This window comes from Panthera pardus, unplaced genomic scaffold (genome assembly GCF_024362965.1).
Source record: "Panthera pardus isolate Hobbes unplaced genomic scaffold, ASM2436296v1 HiC_scaffold_26, whole genome shotgun sequence".
NCBI lineage: Eukaryota > Metazoa > Chordata > Mammalia > Carnivora > Felidae > Panthera > Panthera pardus.
The window spans coordinates 18,981,651-19,008,238 of NW_026526832.1; the positions used below are offsets into that span (position 1 = coordinate 18,981,651).

General features: G+C 41.4%; 2 protein-coding genes and 1 long non-coding RNA gene across 13 annotated transcripts in view; 1 reads left to right on the forward strand and 2 right to left on the reverse strand.

Moving 5' to 3' along the window:
• The window catches only part of LOC128773672 (uncharacterized), a 75,276-nt gene extending 74,036 nt beyond the window's left edge, over window positions 1-1,240 (reverse strand). For all 6 annotated transcript variants that reach the window (XR_008418071.1, XR_008418068.1, XR_008418072.1 and 3 more), the window contains exon 1: window positions 1,153-1,240. This is a non-coding gene — a long non-coding RNA (uncharacterized LOC128773672). The remainder of the gene's footprint in view (window positions 1-1,152) is intronic.
• The window catches only part of RBKS (ribokinase), a 99,381-nt gene extending 77,882 nt beyond the window's left edge, over window positions 1-21,499 (forward strand). The window contains exon 8 of one of the 5 annotated variants that reach the window (XM_019448825.2): window positions 21,089-21,499. In XM_019448825.2, the coding sequence (XP_019304370.2) occupies window positions 21,089-21,196 (108 nt within the window). In that variant the 3' untranslated portion in view covers window positions 21,197-21,499. Of the gene's footprint in view, window positions 1-606; window positions 1,158-8,555; window positions 9,637-13,582; window positions 13,871-21,088 lie in introns of those variants that run through there. The other 4 variants (XM_019448832.2, XM_019448811.2, XM_053891039.1 and 1 more) reach the window with 4 other exon arrangements.
• On the reverse strand, window positions 16,234-26,241 carry MRPL33 (mitochondrial ribosomal protein L33). Of its 2 annotated transcripts, XM_019448847.2 has the most exons (5): window positions 26,127-26,241; window positions 25,248-25,266; window positions 22,929-23,035; window positions 21,499-21,659; window positions 16,234-16,541 (listed from the first exon to the last, which is right to left on the reverse strand). In XM_019448847.2, the coding sequence occupies exons 1-5, from the start codon at window positions 26,146-26,148 to the stop codon at window positions 16,539-16,541; spliced, it is 312 nt and encodes a 103-aa protein (XP_019304392.1). In that variant the 5' UTR covers window positions 26,149-26,241; the 3' UTR covers window positions 16,234-16,538. The 2 variants fall into 2 exon arrangements, with proteins under 2 accessions (XP_019304392.1, XP_019304402.1); XM_019448857.2 differs by lacking the exon at window positions 21,499-21,659.
• Between the last annotated feature and the right edge of the window lie 347 nt (window positions 26,242-26,588).

The following is a 26,588-nucleotide window of genomic DNA, read 5'->3' on the forward strand; positions in this document are numbered from 1 at the left end:
AGGAAGTAGGATGATGGGAGGAGAGGGTGGAGATGAGAGGATAGACTTGAGAAACATCTAGGATTTAAACTTGGCAACCTGTGACTCATTAGTTATATGGGAGGAGACATGCAGAAGACCCCCAAACTGTCAGTGCGGAAAAGACAAGAAGGGGCCTGTGTTCCGGCAGAGGTGTGAGTGCAGTTTGGGCCTGTTGAGTTAGAGTTGCCTGCAGGGGACGTGAGGCTGGCTAAGCAGACTCAGGGGTAGTTAGATATGCGAATCTGGAGACGGAGGAGGGTGCGCTAAAGGTACTGACTTAGGACTCATCGCGATCATAGCAGTTGAAACGAACCACACAGCAGTAGAGGCACCCTGGAAATTGTGGGGAATGAGAGGGATGGCGGGCCGGGGACAGAAGGCAAGGGAACACCAATATTGTTAGTGCAGGAGAAGGAAAAGGGCCCCATGACAGAGACAAGGGAGGGTCAGAGAGACACGGGACCCAGGAGGATCCCTTGCCACTCTGTGCTTCTCCCCCTCCTAAACCTTCTACGGAAGCCCTACGGCTGCCATTCCTCCTAAATAAGCTCCTTTACATCCTTGACTCCCATTCGGCCTTTGCAGGTGAAAGCTGCTCCTGATCCCAAAGCCCGTTGGCCGCAGCTTCCAGCCTTCCCTCCTTGACCCTCCTGTAGAGAGTCCTGCATTGTCAAGGCCCATGCACTTTACTTGCAATGCCTGGACCTCCTTTCCTGATCATTCCGTTCATCTCCATCACCATTCTTCCCTCCACCCCATCCTACAGTCATCCTATCAGATGACTCCAGTGCCATGAGGATGCCCTCACTTCCAGTGACTCTTCACCTCCACGCCAGCCTCCCACCTCCACGAGACTCCCAGGAAATGGCTAATACCTGCACCACTCCCATTACGTGGGAATAAGCCTCACGTCCCACGCTCTGACCACAACCAGCTCTCTCACCTCTTCTCCTGCCCTTGTTCTCACTGTCCTCCTAGTTCCCTCTGTTTTCTTCTGACCTGCTGACTCCCTCCTGATCTCCCTTCCTTCCTTAGCCAGGTTAGACTATCTGGTTGTTCATCTGAGATGGTCTTTCCTGAAATTCTTTCCGCCACACCTGCCCAGGGCAACTCAAGGTCCCATTCTCTTACCGGCTCCTGCCCCAAGAACACTGAGGAAAGTGGGATCCTAGACAGAGGGACGTCATTAGAGATTCACCGTCTCCACTCTCCCCTCCCTGTCATTCTTCACTGCTGTAGAAAACCTAAGCCTTCCCGTGGGGAAATAGGAAAATTCAAGCAGTAGCCAAAAGCCCAATCTCTCTCTCCCAAAATAGCTTCCGCACCTGCTCTGTTGCTGGATGTCCACACAGATGCCCTTGGAACAACTCCTGACTGCCCTTTACCACCATTATTTTTCCCTTGGGCAAGTTATTTAACCTCCTTGAATCCGAGTTTCCTCAGTTTTCAAATAAGGACTCTCCAGTGTTGCTGCCAACCTCCATGGCACTTTGTGCAAATTAGAAGAAGGTGCCCCTTTGGCCAGGCACACAGCTTGATGAGCAGAGCGTGGCCTGTGGACCCATGGTCACCCCCTCACCTGGACGCCCTTGTGCAGTGCCACCTTGCATCACCATACACTGCAGCCCCAACCACGCCTACCTCTCTACGGGCTCTGGTGAAAGAAAGGCAATGATGCGCACAGCGCACAGCCAAGAGCCTGACTGAGCAGAACTTGGGACAAAGGAGCTAACGTAGACCACCTGGACGTGGCTCAACATGCGGGTGTGCTCTGCTGTGGTGGCACCATCCGCCACTTTCAGGCACTTCTGCCAGCTCCATGAGCTGGAGCTATCAGCCCGCTCCCATCTCTCGTCAAGAGAGCGGAGCCCTGGGGCCCCGGGGTGCTCAGTCAGTTGAGAGTCCGACTCTTGATTCCAGCTCAGGTCCTGATCTCAGGGTTCGTGAATCGGAGCTCTGCATCAGGCTCTGCGCTGGCAGCGGGGATTCTCTCTCCCTCTCTCTCTGCCCCTCCTCCACTCTCTCACCCACTCTCTCTCAAAATAAGTAAACATTAAAAAAAAGAGAGAGAGAGAGGGAGTGCAGGGCCCTCAGAGACTGGATGGGAGCTGGTAGGTGAGGGAACAGACCCTTGGTCATAGCCAAGGGCTCCAGGCGGGCAAGGGGCAGTGGGAGGGAGGAGAGAGTTGGGACAGTCAGACAGAGAGGATGGTCTGAAGGGGAGCAGAAGGGAAATGAGCAGCAACCTCCCAAAGGCAACAGCGCCTCAGGCACTAGGGGCAAAGGCTGCCCACCCCAACCCCACACCCCAACTCTGGGGTGCCGCCCTTGGCTCCCACCTCTCAGATTCTCCCCTTGGGGACCTCTTGCTAGCTGCTCAGGAGTGTCCTGCTACCTACCCCACCAGCCCCGCAGATTGCCTGGGCCCCTGCACCCGCCCACCCCACTGGAAGGTCGGGTGCGCCACAAGCCATGTCTGGCTCTCTTTTCACTGCACTGCCTCCGTGGGTGCCACAGACCAGGACTTCTCCAGACCCAGGAGTGCAAAGGCCCTCAGGAGAGCAGGAACCTCGGAATGCCACATCCATCCTGTGAGAGCGGCTCTTCAAGAGGAAATCGCTGTGAGAAGGCAACGAACGGTAGCCACCTGGGTATTTTTATTGAAGAAAGACGAATTATGCCATGACCCCTTCTAGCACAAAAATAACTTTCAGTAAAAGGTGAAAACCGTCATGTTGTATCAATGAGAACTGTTCCATTATTCCAAGAATGATTGATTGGAAAGTACTTTACTTACAGGAAAATCAAAGTGATACAATGCAGCTTCCACTTTTAAAGTACTTTCCATTAAAAAAAAATCATACCAGTGTATAAAAATAGTTATACTGAAGATGTGAATCAACAGCCGAGGAATTTATTGGCACTTGAAAGCCTTGCGATATAAATAGATTCAACAATGAGAATGAATCTCAAATAACTGTGGGCTGTGGCAACCTAACCTCCATTTTCACTGACACGAAAGAAAGTCACATGTAGTTCAGTGAGTCATCTGGCCACCTTGGAAGAGATCACAGGAAAAGAACACAATGGAACTAGGTCCAACAGGCCAGGTCAACTCAAAGCACAGGGTGAGGCAGTGGGGGAGATGTAGGGGACAGCGATGTGGTCTCTGTCCTCAAAGAGTTTTCAGACTGTCCCAGACTGTGGGCCTATACACAAAACAGCCACCAGTACAGTGTCCTAAGAGAAGGACAAAGGAACAGGAGATAGTAGGGAGAGAGATTCTTTTGAACTTGGTGATTTCCTTCCTTCTCTCCCTGCCTCCACAAACGGTTACTCTGTGGTGTAACGGGAACAGAGCACGGAGTCCACTGGGGCCGGATGTAAGCTGCCACTCTGCCACGTACTAGCTGTGTGACCCTGGACAAATTATCTAATGTCTCTAAGATTCTGTCCCCTCAAGTGTGACAGGGGGCAGGAGGCTGTTGTTGTAAAGGTGAGATGAGGCCGGTCGTGTGTGTATGGAAGCACCCAGCTTTGCTGCGTCCTGAGGCAGAGCAAAAGATAAAAGATCACTCCCTTCCTACCCTTCTCCTCTGTGAAGGTTAAGTAGTACTCACTTTTGTACCCCTTTCATGCTTACATTTCTAAGAGCTTTTCCATCATTGGATATAATGTGATTTTCAAGGTAGTATTTGCTGGTCTTCATGTCTTTTGAGTTCACGGCCCCTGTCCTCCAAGAATTTCCCTCCTTCTTTGTGTCTGGGGACTCAGAGAGCCAGTTGCTGCCCTCTTTGTAAAGAAGAACATGAACCCCCCCCCCCCCCCCCACCTGCCATGTCCCTTCTCGTGAGAAGGTAGCTGAGATCTGGCCCATCAGCAGTCATTAATTGAGCATATAATGCTTTTAAGGATTATAGAACTCTGAGGAGTCAAGGAAAGAACTAGACAAGATTTCTGACCTCTCATCAGACTTTAACATATGGGTATCACCTCAATCAAGGTTCTTGGTTGAAAACAACAGACCAGTTGCGGTACTGGGATAAGGCCCTGGATGCTATCACCACAGTGCTGCCACTCACATCTTGGAACTCGGTTTTTCTGCGGCCATTGTCACAGCCAGAAAGTTCCTGTCAGTCCCCTTGACATTCAGGTGGATGTCACTGCCTAGGCCTTAGTTGCAAGGGAAACTGCCTTGATGAGATGAGTATTCTCAATGCAGGAAGGAGCACCTCTCAATTCAGTTCACCCTGGCTTGGAGTAGATGTCCATTTAATTAAGAAAAAGGGAAACTATTCACAGGCTGAAATTGGCTCATTTGTAAATTCATAAAGAGTGGCTGATGTGGATTTTTAAAACTTCTTTAGTAAAATTTCTTTTATTAAAAACATTTGAATGAAATGTTTGCTTACTTACAGAAAAGTTATAGCACTCCTATATACTCTACAGAGTTTCACCAGTTATTAGCATTTTGTCACATTTGTTTTTGTCATTGTTTTTTGAGAGACTGAGCTTGTGAGAGGGGGACGGGCAGAGAGAGAGAGGGAGAGAGAGATCTTAAGCAGGCTTCACACCCAGCACAGAACCCGACACAGAGCTCGAGCTCATGACCATGAGATATGACCTGAGTCGAAATCAAGAGTCGGACGCTCAACTGACTGAGCCACCCAGGCACCCCTTGTCACATTTGTTTTATTGCTGCCTCTCAAAGTACATAAATATGCTTTTTTATTTTTTATTTTTGGATGAACCATTTGAGAATAAGTTGCAGACATCATGACTCTTTACCTCTTACTAATTCAGGATATATCTCCTTGGAAAAATGACATAATAAAACTACAATATAATTATCAAAGTCAAGACACTTAACACTGAAATAATCCTATATGCACAATTCAATAATGTCTCAGTAGTGTTTTTTATAATTTTTTTCAGTCCAGGAGACAATCCAAGATTATTTAAGGAATTTAATTGCCATGCTGTTTTAGGCTCCTTTAATATGAAACAGGTCCTCAACCTTGTCTTTCATGATGTTGGTCAGTTTTGGAAAGCACAGGCTCGTTGTTTTGTGGAATTTTTCTCAATATAGGTTTATCCAGCACTTGCCCATGATCCGAGTTAGTAAATCTTGTAGGCAGAAACACTGCACAAGTGACATTACGTCCTTGTTGAGGCCCCACACTCGGGAGTATGCGATGGCAGTTAGTCATATTGGTTTGTTGCTGTCTTCATCAAGGTGGTGTCCACCAGGTTTCTCCACTAGAGAGCTATTTGTTATTAACAGGTAATCTGTATGGAGATACTTTCAAACCTGTAAATATTGTGTCCTCATCAAACCTTACTCCAGCAGTTTTAACGCATCCATTGATGATTCTTGCCTGAATCAGTTATTACTATGACAGTTGCAAAGCGCTGATTTTTCAAACTTCTATATTTACCAATTGGCATTCTATTTTAAGGAAGTTCTCCCTTCTTCATTATTTATTTTTTCATTTATCTGTTTAAAATCAGTATAGGGGCACTTGGGTGGCTCAGGCAGTTAAACGTCTGACTTCAGCTCAGGTCATGATCTGGCAGTTCGTGAGTTCAATCCCTGAGTCGGGCTCTGTGCTGACAGCTCAGAGCCTGGAGCCTGCCTCAGATTCTGTGTCTCCCTCTCTCTCTGACCCTCCCACCCCCTCTCTCTCCTCAAAAAATAAATATTAAAAAAATTTTTTAAATAAAATAAAACCAGTATAGACTCGTGGATTCTTTAATAAATTTTCAAGTGATCGTTAACATCCATTATCCATCCCTTCTGTAAATTATACACTTCTGCATTTGTGGATGGGTCAACCTAATTGCAGGCAGATTTCTTTTTTGATGTGGACTTGAACATTTAATCTATACCTCACTATTTACAGAGACAAACAGGAAATAAAAAACTGAATTTTTATGGGGATTTTTGGTTGAACACATAGGTTATCAAGGTGTTTTTGAGTAGCTGTGGCAAAATGGGCTACCCTGAGAAAACATAAGGGACCAGGCCCTTCTAAAGAAAGGAAGGAAAGGGGTTTTGCAGAAAGCCATGAGAAGATAGAGAAGACTGGCACAATTGTGCTTTCAGACTAGACACAGAGGAACGGGGATGTGGCAGAACAAAGTGGGGTGCGGGGAGGGCAGGGAAATACAATGGGCATGCAGAAGAGCATAGAGGTCAGGGGACTAGGGTGGAAAGGTAAAGCAGCAACATGTGTTGAGAGGTCTGTAAATTGATATTGGGTAAGAAAACTGAGAGGCAAGGAATGACAGATTCAAAAAATCCCTACGAGATGTTAATCATTTCATTATTTATGAGAAAACTAAGTCACAGAGAATTTACATTCATTTTCCCAAGGTCACAGAGCTAGTAAGTGGTAAAGTCAAGATTCATATACAAATCTATGTGACTTCAAAGCCATACCACTAGAAGAGAAACATTTATAGTGAAAGAACAGAGGTAGAATTAGGGCTCACAGTATAAGGCCACATAGGTTCCAAAATGCCGATTATAACACTTAATTAATCCTGACCCACAGTAAGTCTCAATAATGATCCCAACCATGCACTTGAGTGTAAATCCGTAGTAAGCCCAGAGCACTTAAATATTGCCAAAGTTTTCAAACTTTGCATTATACTCTTGCATGACTCAGTGCCCCCACTCCCCCAATCCTGCCTTTTAAAAAATCAACTTGATTGAAATATCATTTTCATACATAAGATTTCACCCATTTTAAGTGTATGATTCAATGAGTTTTGACAATGTAGACTCATTTAACCACCAGTCATAACTACAGAACCTTCTAACACTCCAGAAAGTTCCCCATGCAGCCCCTGTGGAGGTGATATTCTCCAGCCCCTGGCCTCTTTTTGTTGGTATACTTTTGCCTTTTCTAGAATTTCATATAAATAAAATCATACAATATGGTATGTAGTCTTTTGTGGCTGGCTTCTTTCACTTAGGATAATGTATTTGAGATTCTTCCCATGTTGTGTTAGCAATTTGCTCCTTTCTGTTGCTAAGTAGTGTTCCACTACATGGACGTACCACAATTTTTTTTACCCATTCATTAGTTCAAGGACATCTGGATTGTTTCCAAATGGAAAATTGCCAAGTGGAGCAGTTATAAATAATGCTGCTATAAACACTCACATATAAATCTTTATGTGCATATATGCTTTCATTTATCTTCAATAGCTAAGAATAGAACTGCTAGGCTATAGGATAAGTATATGTTGAATAATGGCCAAACTATTTTTCAAAGTGTATCATTTTTCATTCCCACAACAAATAAGAATTCCCACAACAAATAAGAGTACTGGAACTAAAGCCAGTATTTTCAGTCTTTTTAATGTAGTCTTTCTAATGGGTATTTAGTATTATCTCATTGTGTTTTATTTTGTTTTTTAATGATTACTTTTGATAAAGAGAGGGAGGTGGAGGGAAGGGGCAGAGAGAGACAGACAGACAGAGAATCCAAAACAGGCTCTGTGACAGCTGACAGCACAGAGCCTGACGCAGGGACCGAACCCTTGAACCATGAGATCATGACCTGAGCCAAAGTCAGACACTTAACCGACTGAGGCCACCCATGCACGCCCTCATTGTGTTTTTAATCTGCATTTCCCTAGGTATAATGATGTTGAGCATCTTCTTATATGCTTATTTGCCATCTGTGAATCTTCTTTGATAAAGTCTCTATTCAAATATTTTGCCCATTTTTATTGGGATTTTTGTCTTTTTGGGTTGTACTATTGAAATATTAGAATGCTTTATCATATATATGTTTTAAAAATATTTTCTCCCAGTCTGTGGTTTGTCTTTTGGTATTCTTTTAAAGGACAAATGTTTTAAATTTTAATAAAGTCCAATTTATCAATTTGTTAAATGTCTTATGCTTTTGGTATCCTAAGAAATCTACCTAACACAGGGTTACAAAGATTTTTCTCCTCTATTTACTTCTAGATGTTTTGTTGCTTAATTCTTATATTTGGGTCTGTGGCCCATTTGGAGTTAATTTTTGTGTATTGTGTGAAGTTTCATGTTTTTCCATATGGATATCCATTTCTTCCAGCACCATTTGTTGAAAAGACTGTCCTCTCCTCCATTGAATTACCTTGTTAAAAATAAGTTGCTGGTTTGTTTACAGATTCTCTTTTCTGTTCAAGTCATCTACATGTCTATCTTTGTATCAATACCTCCCTGTCTGATATCTTATTCTGATATGTCTGATACTATATCTTATGGTAAGTCTTGAAATCAGATAGTTTACATCCTCCAACTTTGTTCTTCTTCAAAATTGTTTTATCTATTGTAAGTCCTTTGTATTTCCATATAAATTTTAGAATCAGTTTACCAATTTCTAAAAATTGCCAACTGGGATTTTTATTGGAATTACACTGAATCTATGTATCATTTTAGGAAGGACTAGCATGTTAACAATGATGAGTTTTCCAATTTATGAACATGGTTGATCTCACCATTTGTTTTCTTTAATCTCTTTTGCTTTCCACAGGAAGAGTGTATAAATCTTGCACATATTCATTCATTTTGCACAGATTCATTTAACGCTAATTACTTCATATTTTTGATGCCATTGTAGTAGTATGTCTGGATAATTCAGATTCCTTATTCTTCATTGCTACTCTATAGAAATATAATTTGGCACAAAAACAGACACTCAGATCAATGGAACAGAATAGAGAACCCAGAAATGGACCCACAAACGTATGGCCAACTAATCTTTGGCAAAGCAGGGAAGAACATCCAATGGAATAAAGACAGTCTCTTCAGCAAATAGTGCTGGGAAAACTGGACAGCGACATGCAGAAGAATGAACCTGGACCACTTCCTTACACCATACACAAACATAAACTCAAAATGGATGAAAGACCTAAATGTAAGACAGGAAGCCATCAAAATCCTCAAGGAGAAAGCAGGCAAAAATCTCTTTGACCTTGGCCGCAGCAACTTCTTACTCAACATGTCCCCAAAGGCAAGGGAAACAAAGGCAAAAATGAACTATTGGGACCTCATCAAGATAAAAAGCTTCTGCACAGCAAAGGTAAAAATCAGCAATACTAAAAGGCAACCGACAGAATGGGAGAAGATACTTGCAAAAGACATATCAGATATAGGGTTAGTATCCAAAATCTATAAAGAACTTACCAAACTCAACACCCAAAAAATAAATAATCCAGTGAAAAAATGGGCAAAAGACAGGAATGGACACTTCTCCAAAGAAGACGTCCAGATGGCTAACAGACACATGAAAAAATGCTCAACATCACTCATCATCAGGGAACTACAAATCAAAACCACGAGATACCACCTCACACCTGTCAGAATAGCTAAAATAAACAACTCAGGCAACAACAGATGTTGGCAAGGATAGGAAGAAAGAAGATCTCTTCTGCACTGCTGATGGGAATGCAAACTGGTGCAGCCACTCTGGAAAACAATATGCAGGTTCCTCAAAAAATAGAACTACCCTACAACCCAGCAATTGCACTACTAGGTATTTATCCAAGGGATTCTGGTGTGCTGTTTCGAAGGGGCACATGCACCCCAATGTTTACAGCAGCACTATCAACAATAGCCAAATTATGGAAATAACCCAATGTCCATCCATGGTTGAATGGATAAAGAAGATGTGTGTGTGTGTGTGTGTGTAATGGAGTATTACTTGGCAATCAAGAAGAATGAAATCTTGCCATTTGCAAGTACATGGCTAGAACTAGAAGGTATGATGCTAAGTGAAATTAGTCAGAGAAAGACAAATATCATATGACTTCACTCATATGAGGAATTTAAGATATAAAACAGATGAACATAAGGGAAGGGAAGGAAAAATAATAAAAAAACAAGGAGGGGGATAAAACATAAGAGACAAATAAAGAGAACAAACTGAGGGTTGCTGGAGGGGTTGTGGGGGGGGGGATGGACTAAATGGGTAAGGGGCATTAGGGAGGACACTTGTTGGGATGAGCACTGGGTGTTATACCTAGGGTATGAATCACTGGAATCTACTCCTGAAATCATTAGAGCACTATATGCTAACTAACTTGGATGTAAATTTTTTAAAAAGAAAGAAATACAATTAATTTTTTAACATTTATTTATTTTTGAGAGAGACAGAAAGCACAAGCCGGGGAGGGGCAGAGAAAGAGAGGGAAACAGAATTTGAAGGAGGCTCCAGGCTCTGAACTGTCAGCGCAAAGCCTGACACAGAGCTTGAACCCATGAACCCTGAGATCACGACCTGAGCCGAAGTTGGACGCTTAACCACTAAGCCACTTGGGCGCCCCACGGTTGATTTTTTTTAATTGATCCTGTGTCCTGTTACCTTGCTAAATCTACTTTTTTGCTGGATTTCTTAGGATTTTCTACATAGGTGATTATGGCATCTGCTAAGAAAGAGTTTTACTTCTTTCATATCTGCATGCCTTTTCTTTTCTTTTTCTTGTCTTACTGCACTGGCTGGCAATCCAGTATGATGCTGAATAGAAGTAATGAATATACACATCCTTGATTTGTTTCCAATATCAAGGGGAAAGCATCAGTCTTTCTCATTAAGTATGATGTTGACTATAGAGTTTTCATAAATGCCCTTTACCAAGAAGATCAAGTTATACCTTCTATTCCAAATTTGCTGAATTTCTGTTATAAATTGATGTAGAATTTTGTCAAATGCTTCTGCTGCTACTAAAATTGTTTTTTTTTTTAAAGTGAACTACACTGATTATTTAAATGTTAATTAGTTTTAAATGTAAGTAGTTTTAATGTCAAACTAATCTTGCATTCCTGGGATAAACCCTATTGTTCATGAGATACACACACACACACACAGTTTACTAAAATTTTTTAAGGTTTTGCAGAGTATTGATCTGTTTTGTTTGTTTTTTTCTTGAATTGTCATTGTCAGGTTTTGGTATCACACTAATGCTGGCCCTACAAAATGACTTGGAAAGTGTTTCCTTGACTCTTCTATTTTCTGAAAGAATTTGGATAGAATTAGTGTTATTTCTTACTTAAACATTTGCTAGAATTCTCAATGAAGCTATCTAGCTGAGAGTTTTCTTTGTGGGGAAACTATTTTTAATACAGGAACAGCTTACCTTTGCAGTCTCTACCAACACAGTGTAGCTCTAAGAATGAAAGGAAATCAAGTTCTGAAAATCACTGTTAACCTAAATAATGCTTCCAACACACACAGTTCTACTAGACACTGTGTTTCCCTGGCTGTTTTATACTGGGAAGCAATTTAAATTATTTCAATAGTCTTTTCAGATATAAGAACAATTCTTTTTATACTTTCTTAAAGTTATCTGGTCTGCAGCTAAATACCCCACCAGCCAACTGATTTCTGTCAGTGTTGCTAGAATGTTTCCCCTCAGCCCTGTGCCTTTGCTTTGGTCAGGCTACATAAGTTAAAGGTGAGGGAGGTACAGAAACATGACTTAACTATCCATGAAATATTTTTATTCCCTTAAATTTTTTTGGAAAAATATTACAAGCTTGTAACAATAAGCTTAAGCAATAATATAAAAGTTACATAAAGGAAAGACTGCCTCCATTATTTGTAAATAAGAAAACCAAATATCAACACCATTGCATTGCTATGCTATAAACTAAGGGAAGGCAAAAAGCATATCTCTCTCCATTGTTTCCGTCAGGAAGGACTGACCTAAACAATTGCAAAGCATCTAGCACGGTCCCTGACACATTTTGGGCACTCAGAAAACATTTATGGGAGGAAGGGAAGTGTCGAATTCACACCTGCATTACTATGACCGCTTGGCAAGTTGAATACTGCCTGCTTTATCTATGTAAACAAGGGGAAATGTCATTCTCCTTAAAGCCATTCACTGTCTCATGAGCTCACTCTGTTCCTTCCTCCTCTGTGTCTTTGTTCCTTGAGGCCTTCTTTCTCTATAAATCTGTGTCATCTATAAGAACTCCCTTCTTCAGGGAGGCTTTCTTCAAACTCTTTCTTAGCATCCAATAGCATTTATGGATTCTGCCACACTACTTAGCATTTAATCCACAGTGGATTTTACCCCTTTACTAGTGTCCATCACTGTTCTGGGCATATGCATCTGGAACAATCTTGCATGCCAAGGCTCTTTACAAAGGCTGAAGTATAGCCTCAAGATCTGTCATGAAAACTCTTGGGTGTTAAGGAACAACAAACTGGGAAAAAACTGGAAAATGACCCTGAAAGCTATTTCAGAATGGTTTTCCAAGCGAGACTGTATAATCATATTTAAGTTATCTTAAATACATTTGTTAGGTGAACACATGACTAGGTATTACCCTGCTTGAAGGTGGAAGTCAAGACTTTCTTTGGTGTTTTCTATTTCTGTGGGTCCGTAAATGTACTTTACCAAATCAGATCTTTGGAGCTTCAGAGAAAATGCAAAGAAACTGTTTTGTCCCTATATTTAGTTTGAAAATAATATCTGCATAGCTGTCACCACTTTTCTGCATCCATTTAATGGAGAAATGGCTAATTCTAGAACTAAAGCAGGGAATATACAAGATGCGCCTGGAGCATCTTATAGTGTCAGAAAGTAAAGCACCCAAAAGACAAAACCATGGGGTATGTTAAAGGGACACAGGGGCCAACTGAAAGAGTCCCTTACAATTTGAGCAAAGAAGTAACGCAGTACTAGATTATAGCCCAAAGAATAAATTTTTAAAAATTTTCAAAAGACCCATGAGTTCATGGGTCTTTTATACAGATATAATTATGTAATGAATTGGGGGGAGAAGACAAAATTCCCACAGAGAAGCATTCCAAATAATACTCTACCCTACCCCTTACATGTGGACTATACTTAGTGACTTGCTTCCAAAGGGTGCAGTATGAAAAGAGGGAGGAAAGTAACTTTACAGTGGAGAAACCTGGCAAAGACTGCCTTAGCCAAGTAATTGAGATTAACACGATCAGAGGCAAGTCACATTGACAGTATCTACCCTTGATACAATGTGATGAGAGAATGATACTTCACCTTTGTGGTCTTCCTCCCAAAAACCATAACCACAGACTAACTGTAAGAAAAACAGACCAGTCCCAGCTGAGGTATATTCTACAAAACATCTGACCAGTCCTCAAAACTAGAAACTCGAAACAGAAACAAACTAGAAACAATTCTAGAAAGTAGAGACTCAAAACAGAAATAAACACTGTCCAAGAAACTGTCACAGCCTACAACAGTCTAAGGAAATGACAACTAAATGTAATAGGGTACCCTGGAGGAGATCCTGGGACAGAAAAAGGATATTAAGCATAACTAGTGAAATCCAAATCAAGTATGGAGTTCAGCTAATATCAATACCATTTCATTCATTATGACAGATGTACCATAATTCTAGATGTTACCAAACAACAGAACTGGATATGGGGCGTATGGAAACCTCTGTACTATCCTTTTACCTAAAAGTCTTCTACATCAAAAAGTGTCCTTAAATATTGTTAAAATACAGTTTGGGCAACAGGTAACTACATGCTTATCTCCACAACTATGCTTTTAATTACAGGGTGCTGGTGACAGTTTTGTGGGGGCTCTGGCCTTCTACCTGGCTTACTACCCCAATCTGTCCTTGGAAGAAATGCTCAAGAGAGCCAATTTCATCGCAGCAGTCAGCGTCCAGGCTGCAGGAACACAGTCATCTTATCCATACAAAAAAGACCTGCCACTTGATCTGTTTTGATTGCTACTAACCCTAAAATAAATGTACTTGGAAATAAAATGTACTTGGGGGAGGGGGTGGCCACTCTTAGCTAGCAGCTTACTATAAAATATCCTCTTCTCCATTCTTTGCAAATATGTTCATTTATGAAGTCATACTCAAGCTTTCATTATTTTTAAATTATTTTTCTAATGTTTATTTTTGGGAGAGAGACAGAATCTGAAGCAGGCTCCAGGCTCCACGAACGGTCAGCACAGAGTCAGTATACAAGGTCCTATATGATCTATATCCTACACCCCTCTCCCTTCCCATGCCATTTCTGCCCATTCTCCCCTCTACGTTAATTTCACACTGGACTCCTTACCCAACTCAAACCACTTCAGGGCCTCCGCACTTACTGTGCCCTCTGCCTAGAACACTCTTTCCCCACAAGTTGATGTGCCTTACTCCCTCACGTGTGCAAATGTTACTATCAAAGGCCTCCCTTAGACACCCTTTACCCAACACCAACAACTCCCTCTTTCTCTCCACCTGCTTCATTGTTGTGCGTATCAGTTATTACCCACCTGTTTGTTCATTTGTCTCTCCAGAACTTAAGCTCCAGAGCAGAGAATGTTAAATGAGGGAAGAGGGCACAAGAATTGGACCTCAAGCAGTTCCTAAGAAGGACAGCTGACATACAGTGTTAGAGTTGTCAAAGCTTCTGTTTTGCAAGAGAAGCCAGAAGTCTGGATGTTTATTGAAATCTTTTCAATGTTTAAGGGTCAGCAACTGATTTTTTAAAAAATGTAAACATGGGGGAATGCCTGGGTGGCTCAGTCGGTTAAGCGTCTGAGTCGATTTCAGCTTAGGTCATGGTCTCACGGTTTGTGAGTTCGAGCCCCCGCATCAGGCTCCGTACTGATGGTGCGGAGCCTGCTTGGGATTCTCGCTCTCCCCTCTCTCTTTGCCCCTACCCCACTTGTTCCCTCTCAAAATAAACAAATAAACTTAAAAACAAAACAAAACATACTTTTAAAAAAACATAAACATGGGGGCACCTGGGTAGCTCAGTCGTTAAGCATCTGACTTCAGTTCAGGTCATGATCCCACAATTTGTGAGTTTGAGTCCCACATCAGGTGAACTCGAGCCCTGCTTGGGGTTAGCATGAGCCCGCTTCCAGTGAGTGCTGCTTCTCTCTCTCTCCCTCTGCCTCTCTTGGGATTCTCTGTCTCTCTCTGCCCCTTGCTCACTTGCACCCCCTCTCTCTCACAAAAAAAACTTAAAAATGTAAACACCACCTGTGGGCCATGTTCAGCTCATGTGCTGAATAGATAAGTCATCTGTTAAGCCAGATTTTATGTTGTTTTGGGTTTTAAAAAAAAGGTGATTCATACATGTCACAGACCCTTTACATCTGACTTAGCTAGGATCAGGTGAAGGATTTTTCTTGTAACCCAAAATCACTACATATAGTTTCAACCTACAAATAGCCAAGATCTCACCTATTATTGCTTTGAACCAAAGTTTTAACAAAAGATGCCAGAAAATAGTTTATTGACTTTAATGCCACAAGCCACAAAGGCTCAACAACTGTCTACATCTAATTCCATTTTCAGAAAGCTACTCCTGCACGTCCTCCACAGACTGAGCCATGGTGGGGGCGGTGGGGGGGGGGGGGGGACACACCTGTTATTTTGGAATAGCATTGGCTTTGTCATGCTTGAGGCCATGGTGGGCATGCTATCATTCTCCTAGATAAATGCTTTAAATGGGGTAAGATTATGAACCAGCAGAGCTCAAAATAAAAGCTGATCCTTCTCACATTCAGTCAGAAATTTGATATATAAAGGAGAAAACTAAATAATCTCTAGAAAAGAATGCAGATTTCAACTCAGATTTCTTACTGAAAATCTGTAGGAAACAATAGCTTGAGTGAGAAAGTATATGGATCTGGGTACGGCAGGGGTCCTTATGTGAATGTCAGGGATTATCAGTGGAACTTCCAAGCTGGTTAGCTGTGTGGTACCAAGCCCCAGAAGCCCCAGTCATAGCTCTGTGGAAATACATTCTAGCTTTTCTTATTAAAACAAATAAAAACAAATAATTTTTTTTAAAAAGGAAATCTAGGAGATAAAGGGAGTCCAAAGCATTCCTAGAAACTCCTAACTACTGTTTCAGTGACCAGAGTTTGACAATATGGACCAATGGCATTTTTCCTAATTATATAAGCACAAAACAAAATGAAAGTTCTCATGATTCCTTTTATGTTACAAGGCTGGCCCCCTTCTTATTCCTGTTCACTCTTACCACCTCTGTTATTACACAGTTTTTTTCAAGATCACTCTGGAGAATGACTCTGCCTTTCCTATGAAGTACAAAGAGGAGCAGACTGGAAAGTCTTGCACAAGTTTCATTATGGAAACTTTCTTTTATATGAAACAATGCTTATTCTTTACTAATGTAGTTGTTTTTTTTATTTCAAAGAGTGGGGGAAAACATCACTAAGAGACAATAGTACACGCTATTTTAATATTTTTTATTAAGGGCTATAAAAATATCCAGAAAGATAAATAAATGTGATGCAATGATATATGTCCTAATATGAAGAACTTTCTTTCAGTCCATTGTTTTCCTTCACAATGGCCTTCAAATCACAGGAGGCAGTGATTCCGTGCCATTTCCTCTTCTTTTATTACACGCTGCAGAATTTCTGAATCAGTATCCCGCCCTCAGTCTTCTCATTTATAAATCAAATTCATTTTCAATCCATTGTTTAGAGGGAGCGTATTTTTTTCTGTTCCACAAAGAGGACTTTTGTTTTCACTGTAAGAGAAAAATGGGTTGTAGCAGAAAACTAAAAGCATCATCATCATTTTTAAATAAAAATATGTGTGTCAGACCACAAGCACTCTCTTTTCTCTTATTTTACTATTCCTTTCACGTGAGGATGGAGCAGATTTGCAAACTCGGTTCCTCAATCCCAGAGGCCAAAGAAACCTAGAGAAAATGGTAAGGAAATCAAGGGAAGGTTCACCAGCCAGTCAGTGGCATCTCTGGGACACCACAAGGTCATACCTCACTCAATGTGAAATATCCACATTAACAAACAAAACTAGGAGCAAAAAATGGAAAACATCCAATGTCTTCATCCAATTAATGAACACTCTTGCAGGAGAGAGACTAAGAGCTGGACTGAGGAAAAAAAAGCAGCAAGAACTGAGCAGACCAAGCAAAAGGCAGTCTGGCCAGAAGAGTAAATATACATTAAACCTTGTACTTTCCAGAGATGGCTTAATATACCCAAAAACTGATTTTCTTGTATGGTAAAAGAATGAAAATTATAACCAAAATCTCATTACTGAAAATATCAAAACAGTACAGTTCTCTGAAAGAAAGCCAACACAAAAGTACTAACTGCCCAGATGAAAGACTAGAGACTGGATGCTGGGCAGTAAGGTTTTCACTGTTCGTATAATGCTTTATAGTACTCCATTAACTTCCAACATATCTCTCTCCCTCTGTCTCTCGGTCTCTCACCACCTACTTATTCCTGGCCAAAAATCCAAAAGCAAACAAGGCACCCAGGAAGATCCAGGAACTCAAAGGACTACAACACAACACCCCTCACTTATCCCGATCACACAGACATTCACTACGGTTTTTCTTCTTCTTCTATAATCAATATGGATACTGTATACATGAGATTCCCAAGCTCTCTATGATTAAGAATAGGCTAGGGAGCTTAATTAAAATACGTTCCTACTTCTCACCTCCACCCCTACCCTAATTCTGGTCTAATACATCTAGAGTGAGGACTGAACATCTACATTTTTACAAAACCTCAGATGATCCTGATGGTCAGCCAGATTTAAAAACTATTAGCCAGGGGGCACCTGGGTGGCTCAGTCGGTTAAGCGTCGGTCTTCAGCTCAGGTCATGATCTCACAGTTCGTGAGTTCGAGCCCCGCATCAGACTCTGCTGACAGTTCAGAACCTGGAGCCTGCTTCAGATTCTGTGTCTCCCTCTCTCTCTGCCTCTCCCCCACTTGCACTCTCTATCGAAAATAAACAAACATTAAAAAATTTTTAAAAAAAAACTATTAACCGGTCAACAGAATTTTATCTATGTTAATTAAAAAAACAAAATATATTATTATACTGTACAGAGGTATTTTTAATATATTCTGAATTATCTAATATTTTAAAAGTAGTATTGATGCTCCTTCAAAGTCTAAGAGGGACTACAAAGCATTATAAAATGGTAAACCACAATAGTTTCCCATCAAACAATATGATTCACTGCAGAAAATGTTTCCATGTTTTTCTACATGGAACTAAAAAAATGGCTAAAAAGAAAACCAGAACCCATCTCACTGGTAACCAATCAGGAGACTATTTAAATTACCCAGAATAGGAGTGACTAAGATCAGTAAAGCAAGGCTTTATTCACTAAAAATTTCTGATTCACTCACTGAATTCATTCTCTTACTCCAAAGAATAAATATTTCAGTCCACAGAACTGTGCTAAGCAATGTGGAGTTTATAGAAGTATGAGCAGAGCCCCTGAATGTCCAGGAAGTAGGACCCTAAAGATCGAAGGGACTGGACCGGTAAGGGAACACCTCACGGACAAGGAAAGTTTAGTCCCTGAAAGAGCAGCCTTTGGATGAACTATAAAAGGAATACACATCTGGTACCAAGGAACAGTGGTAAGAGGTAAGAGGACAGTAGGGCTCCATAGCCTTGAATGCTAGGCTGACCCCAGTGGAAGATCCTAAAAAAAAAAAAAAAAAAAAAAAAAAAAAAATTTTTAGGAAGATTACTTTGGCTCCATGTACTAGAAAAAACAGGGAGCCTGGCGTCGGAAAGATTGGGTTCCAACCTTGGCTCTACCACTTATATCTGCTGTGAGTCCCTGGACAAATTTCTCAAAATGTTCTGCTTTCAGTTTGCTTCCCTGTGTGGGGGATAAGTCCATCTCCCTCACAGGGTTGCTGCTAGATACACAGTTGAGCTGAAATAATACACTGCTATCCATGATCATAAACAAAAATTAATTTTCTGTCAAAATATTTGCTGCTGAATTCATAGAAGAATGAATCTGTCAAGTTCTTTCCTTACGTCTAACCTAAATCAACTCTGCTTCAATTAAAGTCTATACTGTCTTGTTTAGTCATCCAAGGAATCAAAAATGACAAGTTTTCATTTTCTTTATGATAAGCCTTCATATATTCAACAAAGTTTAATAAGCTTATGCCTCAGCATTTGGTCCTTCCTCCTTGGAAATTAGCATCTGGTTTTATATGAAGAAAAGGAGTCTGAAAAGACAGGCTGGTTCTAGCCAGAGTATACTGTGAAATGTTCAAATAATTGGGAACTTTTCTGTTTCCTTACTGATTTCCTTTATAAAGCAGACTAACAAAACATTACCCTTAAACTAGTCATTTATTCACTGCAGTAAAATATGTTGGGAGAACTGCCAAGCTATTTGGTACCTTGGGCAATGGGGCAGGCCCCAAGGCAAACATCATCATGCTAGCCTGTAGGGCATTCAGTAGATGGGCAGAAAGCCAGGCAGTCCACTATCCCGGAACATTCTCTTCTTCAGAAAAGGACAAAGTTGTGCTGTGAAGGCTTAGACCATTCCTTATCAGAAAAGTTCTAACAGTCTTTTATGGATGTTTTCTCCTACTTTCAACTTATGATCAGAACTGTTTATTGTAGTATTCTTTCCCAATCTTAAAACTTAAAATCAATTTGACAAATAAGTTCCTAACACCTCCGTACTAAGGATGAAAATCCCAATACATTCTCATGCTGAAAATATCATAAAAGGTTATTCAACTAACATTTATTGACGTTGTGCATGTTCCTAAATATAAATTCTAAAAGAGCTAAATGCTAGAAAAACAATCACTTTCCGTAAAGTTCATCACTTTGAGCTTTTACCAGCTGATACAAAGAAATCAGGAGAAAAAAATCACACCAACTCTATCATATAGCTATAGTCTGAATATTTGTGTACCCCCCCCCCCCCCGGCTCAAATTCATATGTTGAAATCCTAAACCCCCAATACTATGGCATTAGGAGGCAAGGCCTCTGGTAGGTGCTTTGGTCACGAGGGTGGAGTTTTCATGACCAGGATTAATGCTTTATTAGGAGACCCCACAATACTTGCTTGCCCTTGTCCTCCATGTGAGGACAAGACGACGACACAGGCTGTGAACCAGGAAGAGGGCCTTCACCAGAAAGCAGCCATGCTGGCACCTTGAACTTAGGACTTCCCAGGCCCCAGAACTCTGAGTAATAAGTTTCTGTTGTTTATAAGCCACCTAGTCTGTGGTATTTTGTTATAGCAACCCAAAAGGACTAAGAGACATACCTTATCATTGTAATAATTTTTCTACCATATGTGGTCACATCCTAGAATTCAGACTCCCAATCATCAGGTACAAACCTAGAACTCCTTTTATATTATGACAAAGAATGACCAGAAATTTTAACACTGTAAAAACAGCAGAGAATTTTATTTCCGTTAAAGAATGGAAATCATCCAATTTTAAGCTGACAACTGGGCTTCTCAAGAGTCTTTTTTATATGCTCCTCACACTGGTAAGGGCCTTTGTGGGTTTTTTTGCAGGCGATACTATTTTTATTTTTCTTAGACATTGATGAATGAATGCAGCATAATGAATGGTACAACAGCGGTCATGAGACCTTCTGTACAAACTCTGAAGGCAGCTGTGAATGTAGCTGCTAGTCAGGATTGGCACTAATGCCTGCCAAGAAGTCATGCAATGGTAGGTAGGTTTTAGCCTCCCATAAAACCTCCCATTCATAGGTCCCTACATAGAATAATTTAGGGCCCGGGGTTTAGAGTCAGAGAGTCTTCAGTTCAAATCATTGTTCTGAAACATACTTTAGCTTTGTGTCCTTGATTAAAATCCTTTGCATAAAATTCTTCATCTAGAACATGGAGATCGCCTGGAGAGTATAGGTGCTTGTGTTCATGACATCTGAAGATAGGAGACTTGTGTAGGTAAGCAAAGAAGACAGAAATTTCCATTTTGTCTGGTTATTCACAAGCACTAGTCTGTTTCCTTTCTTTCAGGGATCATGGTCTTTTATTGCAAATATTGTCCTTTTGTTGTTGTTTCCAGTGGGAAGGGAAATTTGATTCCTATTATTCCATCTTGGCCAGAAGTGAGAGTCTTATTCTTAGTTAATGAAAAAGTTGATTATGAGGTTAAGTATCTTTCATTATATAATGGATTAATTTTGGGAAATAAGATTCTGGTACCAATTCAATCTTGATCACCAAGTGGGTGTCTTACAGTTCAGCTCAATTCTGCTCTCTTTTCATGCCCAGTACAGCCACGGCTTGTGGTCCCAAGAAGCATCTGAAGCACGCAGCAGCTCCAAAGACTGGATGCTGGATAAACTGATTTGCCCCTTGTCCATCTACTGGTCCCCATAAGCTGAGAGAATATCTCTCTCTCATCATTTTCCTAAGGAACAGACTTGAGTATGCCCTCACAGCACATAAAGTAAAGATCAGTATGCAGCATTTTACCAAGATTGATGGCAAGATCCCAACTGATAACAACCTACCCTGCTGGTTTTATGGATGACATCAACACTGACAAGACTGGGGAGAATTTCTGTCTGATCTGTGACACCAAGAGCTGCTTTGCTGTTCATAATATTGCACCTGAGGAGGCCAAGTATAAGTTGTGCAAAGTGAGAAAGATCTTTGTGGGAACAAAAGGAACCCCTCACCTGGTCACCCATTATGCTTGCATCATCTGCTATGCTGATCCCCTCATCAAGGTGAAGGACACCATTCAGACTGATGGTGGAGACTGGAAAGGTTACTGCTTTCATCAAGTTTGGCACTGGTAATCTGTGAGTGGTGACCAGGGATGCCAACCTGGGAAGAATTGGTATAATCACCAACAGAGAGAGAGACACCCTGGTTCTTTTGATGTAGCTGACGTGAAAGATGCCAATGCAAGAGCTTTGCCACTTGGCTCTCCAACGTCTTTGTTATTGGCAAAGGCAACAAACCGTGGCTTTCTCTCCCCCTTGGAAAGGGTGTCTGCCTCGCCATTGCTGAAGAGAGAAACAAGAGACTGGCGGCCAGAGCAGTGGATAAAATGGTCTGTAGGTGATATGACTGGAAGTCTTTATACTTAAAGATAATACAGCATGATTAAAAAAAGAAGGAAAATTCTGACATGATCTACCAGTTATTAGTAACTCAGGAACAGTCAGATGGAAGTGACGCATAGGTGTGGGCAAGGGGCGCACAGGTCACTCTCCCATAGTCAATACGTGTTCACCAACCCAGAAGCTCCAGTACAGTTCATACTAAGAAACATTTATAAAGAGGCTGTTCAGAATCAAGGGCACAAAAATTAAGCAAATGGCCTGGAGTTTTAAAATAAATCATTGGTTTGCTAGTTTACTTCACATAACTCTGCTCACAAAACCCAAAAACAAAACTGGGCTTCTACCAATAGCAATCAGCTGCTGTCTTTTGTAAGCAGGCAATCTTGCCTTGGAAACACCTGTCTCTTCTGGACAAATACTTCTACCTACCGAGACTATTTAAAGTTACCATTTATTATGGCATTTTAGCAGAGAGTACAAATGACATTTCTTAACTTCCTCCATCAATATATAGATACCATACTCCTTTAATTCAAATCGGGACCTAACTGCCTGCCACTGTTAAATGATCCCAGGAGAATATTCCCTCCCCTTCTGAAGACACTCTTTTCTTTCCGTTTCCAGAACAGTATCACCTATTCTGTTTACATAGCTGGTTTCTTTACCAGATCTATCCTATTCAAGAATAAGATAAAGGTGGAATCTGCCTCTCCCCAACTTTATCGTGTATCTCAGCATCCTGCTTGTGTCTCTCAAAGCACTCAGTAGAAAGTCATTTTTTTTTTTTCCTCTCCCTTCCAAAACAGACTGTATGTACCAAGAGTGCAGGGACTGGGCCTGAATGTGTCCTGGTGTATCCCACCACCTGGGATAGTAAGTGGCACCATAGTAAACATTCAACATATACTTGCTGACTGAATGCTACAGTGTCAGAGGGGCCACAAAAATGGCCAAAAGACGTTCAGCATCAGTCTAGAAAGGGCAACAGGTCTTGAAAGCATCTGAATTTACTGTGGAGTAATTTATCTGAATCTTACCAATTGGATCATAATGTAAGAGAGTCAGTTTCTCCCGTAGTCGGCTTCTCTTAGTGTTGAAGGAGTAACCTGTCCCAGCTTGGCTTAGCATTTTCACCAGAATGGTTCTAAGATTTAAAAATAAGCTATTATAAGCTGAGGAAATAAACTAAAATCAGTCGTGGGAGGACGACACATTTTGAGAACTCTGTACAGTAGTATTAGCTGTGGGATATCAACCCAAAAAGGTTCAGTTCTAAGACAGCCTACATTTTCCATAAATCACAATTTCAATGGTTCTGATTTCCAAGGTCTGTTCTATTATAGAATACCTTGGCAATCAACTAACCAAGCAACAAGAACAATCAAACCACGATGTGGAACAGACTCAGACACTCACCTCTTAGAAGGAGAAGTCGGGGGGGGGGGGGGGGATACAAAAGTGCTGGTAACTCTAGCTGGCTAGTCAAGAAATCATAAAGCTGGCTATCACAAAAGAGCCCTATCTTCCAGGATGTGTGTAATCGGAGTAAAATTAGACAGGGACAAAATAAATGGATGGTAACTTTTACACTATTAACATGCAAAATCTTGTTCCCCCTCATATTGTGTTTAAGTTATAGTCATCCAAAGCATAAAGTTCATGTTTTGCCTCACTAGACCTTTTAATCCCTTGTACTGTTACTTGTTCGTGTGTCTGGCTTCCCTATGTAGACCATGCTATCTTATTTCTTAACTATTCCAAAGAGAATCTGTAGCATCTATAATATATTACACATCGGGGCGCCTGGGTGGCTCAGTCGGTTAAGTGTCCGACTTTGGCTCAGGTCATGATCTCATGGTTCGTGGGTTCAAGCCCCGTGTCGGGCTCTGTGCTGACAGCTGAGAACCTGGAGCCTGCTTCTGATTCTGTGTCTCCCTCTCTCTCTGCCCCTCCCCTGCTCACACTCTGTCTCTCCCTGTCTCTCAAAAATAAATAAATGTAAAAAAAAAAAGTAAAATGAAAAAAAAAATACAGTACACATCTTTGCATCCCTTTCAACGTCTAGCACAGTGCCTCACACATAAAAAGTACACAATATTTGTTAATTAAGAAAGGCTATAGGGGCACCTGGGTGGCTCAGTCGGTTGAGCGTCCGACTTCAGCTCAGGTCATGATCTCACAGTTCATGAGTTCGAGCCCCAAGTCGGGCTCTGTGCCAACAACTCAGAGCCTGGAACCTGCTTCAGATTCTGTGTCTCCCTCTCTCTGCCCCTCCCCACTCACGCTCTTTCTCAAAAATAAACAAACATAAAAAAAAAAAAGAAAGACAATAATTAGTCCTTCATTCAAAAAGATTTAACAAATACCTATTAAGTGCTTACTCTGTGGAAAGCACTGTGGGAAATGCAAAGCTCTATAAGGCTGCAACTGCCCCTTCCAGGAACCAACAGTATAGTATGGAAAGTGAGTGGTGAACACAAAGTCTATAAGGTAAGACATATTTGGCAGATGTCATAAGAAGGATACAAAGAACATGAGAGGCAAGGTTTCTAAAGAAACCAGAGGCACTGGAGATTCCTACATAATTTAGACGTGGGAATTCTAACATAAATAAACTGGATTGTGGGAAAAGCTGTATGAATAAAAGCTATTTGGCAGAAAGCACTAACTTATATGTTTTCCATTAACTTTAATCCAAAAACCTCATTTTAAGATTTGTGATATTTCTTGGGTTGTAAGTAAAGCCTGCTTTAGAATTTTCCTTTTTTTTTTTTTTTCTGGAAAATAATTCTCCTATTTTTAACACAGAAAATCTTACTTCAGTTATTGTCTAAAAATTTTATTTTGAGATGCCAGTTTGGTATTTATAGTCTCTCTGGTACAGCATGGAATCTTTAATCTTTGCTATTTTTGAAATGCTTATTCTATGAATGCAAAGGATCACACAACTCATCAAAACTGACTCTGTAGTTCAATCAAATCACAGCTTGTTCAGCTAGATTCCTGTAGTGGCCTCCAAACAAATGGCCCTTCGACCTGACTTTGAAGAAACAGAAATACGGTAGTATTCCAAAGACAGCATGGGAACCCTGATGGTTTGTTCAGGAACAAGGGAGCAAGAGCTCCTTTAATTATCTGAATGGCTCACTTAAGTAGATCAGTTGGGCAGGGGGAAAAATATTTTCTGAAAGCGTTCATAGACCCAAAACGATTCACCAAGTAATCCTCAAATCAACTTTCAGAAAATTGAAACCAAATGCTTAGTTTAATTAATATAAGGATGTATTGGCAGGGGCTGGAAAAACAAATCTAACATAAACAAGTTAAAAAAAAAAAAAAAGAAAAACCTTACTTACTTTGACTTGCTCTTGGCAACTTTTTCGCAGAGAGGAAAGGTTGAAAGAGAAAAGAAAATATCAATTTATTATCTTTCTTATGCAAAGTTCATATGTCTGTAATAAATAATGTAAGTTATAGAAGTATGCCATGGGTTGTCACTCAAGTAACTACTCCCTAGCTTGTAGGGATCTCGCTAAGATTCTGGAAAGAAGACAAAGATCCAATGAAACCAACACAATTCTGGATGTAATGCTTTGCACAATCCCTTTTCAGTGGGGCTGGTTACTTTTCAAATCGCTCTAAGATCTGCTCCACATGTTCCTCTTCTAGGTGCAAATATTTGCACTGGAACAAGCCTCTGGTTTGACAAGTTAACCCATGCAAATTTCAGCAACCACATGAGGTGGAGGAGGGAAACTAAATCTAATCGAACAGTTGGCCTGGTGCAGAAAAGAGCTGCCTTGGGAAGCCAGAACACTTCTTTCCCAGCCCAGCTGTATTGACCTAGTCACTGCCTCTCTCAAGCCATTTCCTCGTCTTCAGAGTTTGGAACGAGTGGAATAAAAATTCTGAGGTTTTTTTTTCCCCCCAGTTCGGACGTGCAGAGATTCTGCTGACACATCCCTACGAAGGGCCAGGAAAGCACCCCGCTCCTGCTGACCAGACACGACCGTCCCTGCGACCGCAAAGGGATGAAGAACTAGCACTAGAGACCTCCAAGCCCCACGAAGGAGTGCCGCGGAGCATGCCGGACGCTGTAGTCCTGAAGGCCTGGCAAGTCGCAGCGGCAGGTTCCCGCCCGGCGCGCGCCCTCAAACCCGCACCGTCCCGAAGCCTGCCTGTCACGGCCTCCCGCCCTTGCCGCAGTCCCTGCCGCCGCCTCCATCCCCACTTACAGGTGACCGCGGACAGGAACATGGCGACAACTCCCTTAACAGTCTCCGAAATCGGCCCAAAAGCGCTCAACAAGCAACTGCTTCCGGGGCACAGGCCTGTTCCGGAAGAGAACGTGATGATTTGCTCCAGGCCACGCCCCACGCCGCCCCCCCACCCCACCCAAATAAACCTCCAGACCCGACGCTGTCTCTTGCTTGTGTTCAGTATGAGCTAGTTGTTTTATCTTTGTAGTGGTGGAGGCTGAACTCCCTTTCTCTACTAGAGAGGGAGTTTAAAAGCGCTCAGGATTCGCGCTCCAACCCCTGCCTCTTACTTCCGGGGCAGAGTTAGGTCTTTCCATACTTGTTTTCACTAATCACAACCACCTGCATTAAAGCCACAGGCTATGTATGTGTTTCTCAGCTGCTCCAGACTACCAGGCTCCCGCATATTTCCTTAAAATGTTGCCTTCTTTTGCTTCT

Bases quoted from the DNA above. Each gene is read 5' to 3' on its own strand.
- MRPL33 (XM_019448847.2), bottom strand. From the start codon at position 26,148: ATGTTCCTGTCCGCGGTCACCT. The intron at 21,660-22,928 runs GTAAGATTCAGA...TGATTATACCAA, and splicing joins CTTACATTATGATCCAATTG to TTCTTCCCAGGTTGGCATCC.